At 58.2% G+C, this 10022-nt stretch overlaps 1 protein-coding gene across 1 annotated transcript in view; it reads left to right on the top strand.

Annotated features, from left to right (window-relative positions):
* Positions 1-719: 719 nt before the first annotated feature.
* MYOCD (myocardin) overlaps positions 720-10022 on the top strand; it is a gene marked incomplete at its 5' end in the record, with an annotated part of 35129 nt that continues 25826 nt past the window's right edge. Inside the window, 2 exons of the mRNA XM_029057149.2 lie at positions 720-795; positions 2980-3141. Of these exons, the coding sequence (XP_028912982.2) occupies positions 720-795; positions 2980-3141 (238 nt within the window). The remainder of the gene's footprint in view (positions 796-2979; positions 3142-10022) is intronic.

Raw genomic sequence — 10022 nt, 5'->3', positions numbered from 1 at the left:
GTCACCGAAAGGAAAGCAAAAGCCGGGAGTTTAGGAAAAGAAACCGCCATTCGAAACCAGATGAAGCGAGAGAGGGGATAAGATGATAGTGGTCTCTTCGGGGTTGGGGTAGCGGGGGGCGGGGTCTAGTGGGGGGGACAGGTCTGGGAGGCGGGTCCCACCTGTGGCCTTCTGGACGAGCTGGGGAGAGTGACTTGACCTCTCAGGCCTCAGTTTCCTCCTCTCAAATGAGGATGAGATTCCCGTTGGCCCTCCTGCTTGGCGAGCGAGCCCCCCGAGGTGGGCAGAGACGGTGTCCAACCCGCTCACCTTTTGCCTGTCCCGGTGCTCGGCATAAAGTAAGCAATTGGTCAGTACTATATAATCCCATGTCTGAGCAGCAGAAACGGTACCGGCCGAGGAAACATTTAGGCGACTGGCTGGGCCCCGGGCGTCCGCCCTGAAGAGAAGAGAAGATCTTGGAGGGAGAGAAGGGTCTATGGATGTGAGGCCCTGTGGGCCGCGGGCGGGGGACTCGAGGATGAAGGCCTTTCCTTCCTTAGCCGGAGAGGCCGTCCGGCTTGGGTACCCAGGTGGAGATTCCACCCAGTGCCCAATCTCCCACCTCCCCAGTGGGGGGGGGGACTGAGCTGGAGGGTGAGAAGCCGCCTCCCTGCAGTTGGCCCACGTAGGCGCTCCTTGTCACCGCTGACCCCCTGACTCTTCTTTCTGCCCCGCAGGCCGAAGACCCCCTCAAGCCTAAGATCAGGACTCGGCCCCGGTGCTCCCGCCCGACCGACATGCACATCTTACAAGGTAAGCCTGCCCGCTTGGACCGAGCAGCCCTGGGGATTCGCCTCCAGGAGGTCGCTGCCCTCCAGGCCCACCGGGGCCGATGGTCCTGCGAGCGTGGGCTGTCCGTGCTCACCCTGACGATCGATAAAGCCCTTGGCTCCCCAGGCCGTCTGTGCCGCCCACGGCCGCCGGGCAGCCCAAAAGGAGGTCGAGGCTGTAGGTGCCTTCTCTGCCCGGTCCCCGCCTCCCTCCGTCCCTTCCGGGCCCTGTCTGGACCACCCCCTCCATCCCCGCTGTCCATGCCGGGCGTAGACACCCTGCCCGAGAGCATCGCTTGGCTTCTGATCCCAACTAGGCAGAACGGATAGCAGCAGACCGCCCCGAGAACCGGAGGAAGTGACACCCACCCCCGCCTCCCGCATCTCAGCAGACCCCCAGTTTTTGCTCCCTGTGATGCTTTGGATTTCCTCCGGAGCTGACGGCGAGGGGGCGGGAGCCTGGGGCTATTGAGTTACTTTCCTAAAAGTTCAACCGCTGTTTCAAGCGGTCCCCCGCCCCAGTGTTTCCCGGGTTAATAATAATGTCGGTATTTGTTAAGCGCTTACTATGTTCAGAACACTGTTCTAAGCGCTGGGGGAGATATGGGGTCATCGAGTTGTCGCCCATGAGGCTCGAGGTCTTCATCCCCCTTTTCCAGATGAGGTCACTAAATAAAGCACAGAGAGGTCGAGTGACTCGCCCACAGTCACACAGCTCACAAGTGGCAGAGCCAGGGTTCGAACCCATGACCTCTGACACCCAAGCCCGGGTTCTCTCCACTGAGCCACACTGCTTCTCTGGCCGCCAGGGAGGGCAGAAGCAGCCCAGCGCAGTGGAGAGAGCCCGGGCCTCGGAGTCCGAGGGTCACGGGTTCTAATCCCAGCTCCGCCACGCCTCTGCTGCGTGACCTCGGCCAAGTCACTTCGCTTCTCTGGGCCTCGGTTACCTCACCACTCAGATGGGGACGGAGACCATGTGTCCCACGTGGGGCGGGGACTCTGTCCAACCCTATTTGCTTCTCTCCACATCTGCGCTTAATACAGTGCCTGCTGTGTAGTAAGCGCTTGACAAATACCATAATTAAGAAGGATGATGGTGGTATTTGCTAAGCGCGTACTACGTGCCGAGCACCGTTCTAAGCGCTGGGGTAGATACGGGGTCATCATGCCGTCCCACGTGGGGCCTCACGGTCTTCATTTTCCAGCTGAGGTCACGGAGCCTCAGAGAAGCGAAGCGACTCGCCCCAAGTCATGCAGCTGGCAAATGGTGGGGCCGGGATTAGAACCCGTGACCTCCAACTCCCAAGCCCAGGCTTTTTCCATTTAGCCACGCTGCTTTTCTAATCAACTAGGGCCACTGGGGTTGGCCGTCCCAGAAGGCTTTGGGACATTTGGGGCACCACCTAGAAACCCGGGAGAGGGATTTGAGGATCTGTGCTTTTCTGGAGGAGGAGGAGGAGATGACAGGAGACATCTTTATTCGGCCACTAGCCCTGTCACCAGCGAGGTCATGGAGGATGCACTCTGTCCCCGGAGCCTCATCCGGGCTGTGGGGAGGAGGAATTCCCACCCGGGACATCATATTCGCTCTCTCTCAGAGCCCAGTGGGTTGAGGCCGGAATTTTCGAACCTGGCCATATCGCCAGTACTCTCCATCCCAACCTGGGACCCCCACGCTCCTCTCCGGAGGCCTGGGTTATAGTGGGGAGGGGACGGAGGCTTCGGGGGGAGAGCAGAATCCACTCACAAATTCCTAGACTAGCCAACATGATCCATGGTCCGAACTGCTTGGCGGCGTTTTTTTTCTCCTGGTGGCTCTTACTTCCAATCGTTTGTCGGTTCATTCACCCATATGAGTTCTTATCATGTGCAGAGCACTGGCCTACGCGTTTGGAGAGTATGGTATGACAAGAAACAGTCACATTCCCTGCCCGCAATGAACTTACAGGCCGGAGTCTACGCTTCATCTGCCGGTTTGTCCGACTCTCCCCGGCAGGGCCGACATCACGGGAGCGCGCCATGCACCGTGCCGGGGCTCGATGGTTGTTCCGTCCGGAACTGTGGACCCCGGGAGGGTAGTGGGTGCTGAGGCGTTCTTTGACGGAGTGTCAGGCTTGAGTCTACGGGCTCGACCCAAGGACTGATGGTTTTAATTTTGGCCTTTTAGACTCAGCTGTAGAGAGTTCCGTTCCAGCTCCTCAGATGAAGCTGAAAAGAGCTCGCCTGGCAGATGATCTGAATGAAAAAATTGCTCTCCGGCCAGGTCCTTTAGAGGTGGTGGAGAAGAATATTATTCCCGTTGATTCTGCTGTGAAAGAGGCCATAAAAGGTAGCTAGAGTGGCGAAGTATGTGTTTCCTACAGAACGCGTCCTGGCTCGAGGAGACGGGCCACCTCAGCGGTGGGGGCGGAGACCCGGATGGCGGCGGCTCGGAACGACATTTCAGCCCCGGTCGGTCCTCCCGGCCGCCAGAGGCCGTGGGGCTGGGCTCCTTGTCCGGTCGCCCGCGTAGCCCTGCGGCCGGATCAGCAGCCTTGGGTTCCTCTTGGCTCCAGAAGCACCTGGTGTCTGGCGACCTTAGGACGGGGGGTCTTTGACTAGCCTCGAGGACCCACGGACAGCGTCCGCCACCCTTTTCCAACCCCCAGCAAGAGGGTCGCATCCTGGGTAGTTGTGGGCAGCCAGGATGATCCATTCAACGGGAAAGTTGAGCCTTTGGGGTCCCGGATAGCCATTTTTTCTTAACCCCGAGGTGGGACCGGGACGTCCTTGCCCTTTCCCTTCTGGGGTGGGTTCCTTCTATCCATTTCAGGGTGATTCGTGATCCCCATCGGCCGGCCAGACATCCGGGGCAGGAGACAGAGTCAGAGCCGCCGGCCAGCCAGGCCCCTGCCCCGAGAGCTTCCAGGAGGGATGACGCCCAGTCGCTTGGAAGGAGGAGCCTTTGTTTTCACGCCCCCCTGCCCCCGGTTTTCTCGAGTCCCGTCGTATTCCCATCCATCCAGGTTCTCTCTCTCAGATGCACCCTTCCATTCTCAGGTCCTGGCACTCCTTCCCGAGTCAGAAAAATAGGCGTCCGGGAGTGACCGCAGAGGCAACTCGCCTGTCTGCTTCATTCCCGGCACCCCGTAGAGCAGAGCTCCCGTCACCAGACCCTTCCCAACCCACTCCCATCCCAGCTTCTCTTCTGCCCTTTTCTTCCTCGTCTCTCTCCTCTCCTAGTATAGAGATGTGCACGGGTGGGTGTGAGAAAACACGTGCCGTTCTCTCGAGGCAATAAGATTGTTTCGGATGGGGGCAGAGGATGTCTTCTTTCACCCGTGGATGTATACGTGCATTAGTTCAGTCATGTCGCTTTCCTATGAGTCTCCTAGGAGAAGCAGCACGATCCTGTGGAAAGGATCTGGGCCCTGGGGGGCATCCAGGGCCTGGAGTTCTAATCTCAGCTCTGCCGCTGGCCTGTTGGGTGACCCCGGGCAAGTCACGTCACTTCTTGTTACCCGCTGCCTCGATCATGTCGTGCAAAATGGGTATCGAGGCCCTCTCCTTCCGATTTAGACCGTGAGCCCCTTGAGGGACAGGGACTGCATCCCACCTGATGATCTTGCGTCTACCCCAGCACTTACAACACATAGTAAGAACTTAACGGATGCCGAATTATTTGTTATTATCCTCTGGGCTTCGGTTCCCCTCTTAGGGCTGCATCCTGGAGAGTTTCCAGTCCTCCACCACTCTTGACTCCGGGAGGGGGAGTCGAGGCCTTCCTATTCCATTCCCAGCTTGGCCGGTGGCTAGCGACGGGGAAGCAATCTGCTACGAGTCAAAACTCACCCGGGCTAGGCGGCGGCCACACGGGAGAGAGTCGAGGGCGGAGATTCAGGTTTACTGCGCGGATGGAGGTGGCGGGAGACCGCTTCCGCTGTTTGACCGTGAAAACTCTGTGGATAAACTACCAGAGTGATTACAGATGGAGGTCGGGCCTTCCGGGAGAGGTTCGTCCGTGGTGTCGCTCTGGGTCGGAGATGACCCGACGGCGTAAGCCAAGGCAAGGGCTTGAGTTACCTTATCTGTAAAATGGGGGGGGTAGAATACTTGTTCTTCCTCCCCCTTAGACTCGGAGCCCCAAATGGGACTGATTAGAGCATATCAAGTAGTGCTCGGCGTTGATTAGGGACTTAGCGAATTCCGCGGATTAGTACAGGCCCAGAGAAAGAACTTGATTTCTTGGAAAATCCTCTTCGGTGCAATTTGAATCCATGGCAGGAGGGGAAATGCAGGAAAGAGAAGCCAAGGCAGGATGGACACAGAGAGGTGGGCACAGGGAAGCGGGCAAGGGGCGGCAGCGAGTTTCCCGGCTGCTCCTCCCTTCCTCGTTCTCCCCCTCTGCTCCAAGAAGAATCTGCTGTAGGCTCAGCGCTGAGCCCGCGGTGCTGAGAGTCTGGGTTCTAGTCCCGACTCTGCCCCGGCCTGCTGGGTGAACCTGGGCAACTCCCTTAACCTCTCTGAACCTCAGTTTCTTCATCTGTAAAATGGGGATTCAAAGAGGGATCGGGTCTGACCTCATAATCTCAATTCTACCCCAGCTCTTAGTTCCCATTAAGTGAGGAGAATGATCTTAAAATGGGCAGAGAACAATAATAATAATAATAATGATGGTGTTTAAGCGCTTACTATGTTGCAAGCACTATACTAGGCACTGGGGTGGTTAGAAGATCAAGCGGGGCTCACCTTCTGCGTGGGAATTGAATCCCCATTGTGCAGATAAGGGAACTGAGGCCCAGAGAAGTTAGATGATTTACCCAAGGTCATAGAGCAGACAGAGGGAGGTGCCGGGATTAGAACCCAGGTCCTCCAACTCCGTGGCCCTGGCTCTTTCCACTGGGCCATGCTGCTTCCAATCAATCAATCGTGTTTATGGAGCGCTTACTGTGTTTGGGACACTTTACTAGGCGCCTGGGGGTGTACACCCTAAAATTTAACAGACGCATTCCCTTCCCAACTCCGTTGTAACGTCCTCTTCAGAGTATTCAGAGTGGTGCTCCGGATGCAGTAAGCGCTCATTAAATACTATTATTAGCGGGAACGTGAATGGCGAGAGTCGGGGAGGGTGGGAAATCTGCCGAGGGAAGCCCGGTGATCGGCCTGCCATTCCGGGTGCGTGCCCGAGGAGTGACTGATGGATTCCCTGACCGGTCGGGGCCGCAGACATTCCCAGGACATCGATCCCCTCCTGGAACTGGGCACGCTCTTGATCCGGACCTTGGGATCCCTCCTGGTGGCTCCTCTCCCTGGCCTGGCGACCACACAGATGAAGAGGAGTGCGTCTGCTGAGCCCCCAGATGGGATGGGAGGAGGAGGAGGAGGAGGAGGAAGAGGAGGGTACCCCACTCTCGCCGGAGACCCTTTAGAGAGGTTCAGCTTGTCTGCGTTTATTCAGAATTTATCATTGGAATCAAACCGGCCGGCACATCTCTAGAGACTAGCGATTAGAATTTGATGCGTTCAGTGAATTTCATACATTTAAAGCCCACGATGTATTCAGAGTCCATAAGTCGATTTGCCTGCCGCCCCTCTAGCCACCCCCCCGCCAAATTCCACTGTTGTTTTTGGGGCATCGAACAGAAAAATGCCCTGTTCCTGGCTTCGGGACTTCTGGGAATCTAACATCTTGCACGGAGGCCTCCCCAACCACGAAGGGATTCTCTCTGTGTGTCTCTATCTCTCTCTCTTCCCCTCTCTCTCTCCCTCTCTCTCTCTCTCTTCTCGCTCTCTCTAAGTGCACCCCGAAACCTCTGGACACATTTCGACCTGGGCCCTCCTGGCTCGACCCGACCCTTTCTCCCCTCGCCCCTGGGGAAATGGATCGTGTTTCAGTATTTCCGAGAACACACGGGGGAGAGGTCGCCGAGCTTTGTCCCAGGGTAAAAATAGCCCCCACAGAGGCCGGGCGGGGGGAGAGGGCGGGCCCAGCCCTTTCCCCGCGGAGGCCCCCAGATCCTCCACGGCGGCAAGACCGCAAAGGTGACAGGTTTCAAACCGACTAACTTTAACCTCGGAATTTCAAACGTTGACGGAGTGGAAAGTTCGGTTGACTCATTCGCTTGATGGCCTCAAAGGAGGCGAAAAGAGAGGCTTGCCGGCAGCTCGGGGTCCCATGGGACCCGGGCCAGGAGCCTGCCGGGGGCCCGCATGGCAGCGGGGTGAGGCAAAGTGCCGTTTTTAGCCCCATCCCTGTCATCGCTCCAGCCGATATGTCGGCAAGGACAATGCCCAGGGCAGGCGAGCGGCGTTCTGCCCGAGATTACAGCGGAGACCCGGGACCCCGGAATAAAGCCGATAAACGCCGCCAGCTAGAGGTGACATTCCGGATTCCCCCCGCCGCCGGGTCCGGGGCCCCCCGGGAGAAGAGGAAGGAGAAGCCCCGGCCTGCACAAGGCCTTCTCTTTGCTCAGGGGCGGTTCGGCCTCCCATAGCCGAGGTCAAGGTGCTGGGCCCGCCGGGCGGGTCGTCGGGGAAGTCGCTCTCGGCTGGCGGGGCGGAGGTGGAGGAGGATCGGCCGGCGGTGGCTGCGATGGCGGCACCTTCTCCTTCGCCCTCCACCTGCTCCCTGCCTGGGCCCACACTATCTCTGGCCCCTGAGGTGACGGCTGCAGGCTGCGGGGGTGGCCACCGGCGGGCCGGACCCGACGGCCAGTCTGAGCTCACAGGCGGGATCGGTGGGGGGGAGGGGACCCGGCCCTGAGCCTCAGCCTGGTTGTCCTCCCCGGGCCGGCAGTTCTATTTAGAGCCCTGAGGTGTCGAGAGCGCAGGGGGCGGGGAAGCCTCCAGGCCGAAAGGTCCCTGGTTTCCAGACTCTGCTCTGATTCGTTGCGGCAGCTGGTCTCCGTCTCCTGCACCTGTTCTGTTCTTGGCTCCTTGGCATCAGCGACCCGGGCCTCTTCCCGGCCCCGGTCTGGCCTGACCTCCGCGAAGCTCATTTCAGAGGGGCGGACACCCCTGACCGGTGTGGGAGCAGGTGGCTGGGGTGAGGGGGCTCCTCCTTGCCCAAGTAGATCTGGGCAATGACCTGCAGAAGCAGAACTCTTTACTCATACACCCCAGGCCCCTAGGTCCCAGGGGGGTCAGAGGAAAGGCAGCACCTGAGTGGACCGTGAGGACACCTGCTTGAATCTCCGTGAGGCTCCGAGGGTCCTCTGAAGTTACCGACTGGGTTAATTCTTCAGACGGTTCAGACCCCTTGCCAGAGACGCTCCTTGAAGTCAAAATGATTTTTGACCCGGTTTTCCGGATAACCGAAGCCACCGGGTGAGCTGAAATCACCCGGCTAGCCCGAGTACACAGACCCCACCTCGGTATTGGCGATCTCGGCTCGGGCGCGGCTTCTGGGAGTCACCACCGGGAAGGATTCGGACGAGTGGGGCAGAGGATGGAGAGCGATGGGGAAGATTGGCCCCTCAGCCGTCGGGCCTCGGTTCGTTGAAGGGATGGACTCCAAGGAGAATCCCATTGGCCAGAGACAGGAGACTTGGAGTAGTTTCCGGGCCGGACCGCGAACAGGAGTCGCCAAGGTGTTCTTCCCTTACAGCCGCTGTAGGCGAGCTGGGAATCACGGGGCCACGAACCTTCCACTGGTGGCCAGATCCCCTTTTCCCTGCATCCTCTGTTCCAGCGGCCAGGAAGTTGGAAGAGATGTGGAGTGGAAAAGCAAGTGGGTCAAGGCTACCTGCTCGCCGAACTGGGTGTCACCCAGTGCCCCGCTCCCGAACTGCTGAACTCTAGACCGAAAGCCCTTTATGAGTGGGCACCGCATCTACCAACTCTCCCGAGTGCTTAGTCCAATGCCCCAGCATCATTGGCCCTTGGTAAATACCACCGATCGATCGACGATAGCGATACGAATGATCGTGGTGTCTGTTAAGCGCTTACTGTGCACGGAGCGCTGGGTTAGATGCAAGGTAGTGGGGTTGTCCCACGGGTGGGGGGCTCCCAGTTTTCATCCCCATTTTCCAGGTGAGGGAACTGAGGCCCGGCAAAGCGGCCTGCCCGGGGTCACATGGCAGACAAGGGGTGGAGCTGGGATTAGAACCCAAAACCCGGGCCCGGACTCTCGAATGGAGGACAGAAATCAGTATGTGGGGCCCAGTCGTGCCTGAAGAAGGAGATGTCCCACGGCAGAAGAGGGAGAGATGCAAATGACAGAGGTCAGAGGGCCACGGTGGCTTCCGCGTCCAGGAAGAAAGGGAAGGTGCTGGTGACAATGTCCGGCATGGGTCGGCGGGCTTTATTTGTCAACGGGCGTGTGACTGGATCGATCGATCGGTCAGCGGCATTTATTGAGCACTTACTGTGTGCAGAGCCCTGTACTAAGTGGTTTGAAGAGTAGATGATAAAGTATGGTACATGTTAAGCCCTGACTATTTGCCCAAACGCTGGTCTGAGCGCTGGGGCAAATTCAAGGTAATCAGGTTGGACACAGTCCCTGTCCCACGTGGGGGTTCCATGCTCTTAATCTCCAGCTGTTTCTGACGAGGTAACTGAGGCGCAGAGCAGCGAAGCGACTCGCCCAGGGTCACACAGCAGGTCGTTCCACGTCCCATAAGGTGATGGAGCCGGGATTAGAACCCACGACCTCCTGACTCCCAGGCCCGGGCCGAGCGACGCTGCCACTCCCCAGATCCCACAGTAACACAGACTTCGTTCCCCGCCCGCAAGGAGTTCATGGTCTGGAAGGGCTGAATGAAATGAATCACAATCAATTACAACTCCATACATAAATGCCGTGGGGAGAAGCTGGGTGGTTTTGAATCCTGGGTTCTAATCTCGGCTCCCCCGCTCGTCCACCGCGTGACCTTGGGTGAGTCACTTTACTTCTCTGTGCCTCCGTGACCTCATCTCTCCAATGGGGATCGAGACTGTGAGCCCATGTGGGAGAGGGACTGTAGAATAGCCATCGTAATAACCCAAGTTATTTGTTAAGCGCTTACTATGTGCTAAGCATCGGCATGACCGCTGGGGTGGACTCAAGCAAATTGTGTTGGACACAGTCTCCGGCCCACGGGGGACTCACAATCTCAATCCCCATTTGCTGGATGTGGCAACCGAGGCCCGGAGAGGTGAAGCAATCGCCTAAGGCCACACAGCGACCAATAATAATGATGATTATATAATAGTAATATCTGTTAAGCACTTACTATGGGCAAGGCGCCGCTC

Source organism: Ornithorhynchus anatinus, unplaced genomic scaffold (genome assembly GCF_004115215.2).
Source record: "Ornithorhynchus anatinus isolate Pmale09 unplaced genomic scaffold, mOrnAna1.pri.v4 scaffold_346_arrow_ctg1, whole genome shotgun sequence".
Taxonomy (NCBI): domain Eukaryota; kingdom Metazoa; phylum Chordata; class Mammalia; order Monotremata; family Ornithorhynchidae; genus Ornithorhynchus; species Ornithorhynchus anatinus.
This window is presented reverse-complemented; position numbering and strand designations above follow the sequence as displayed.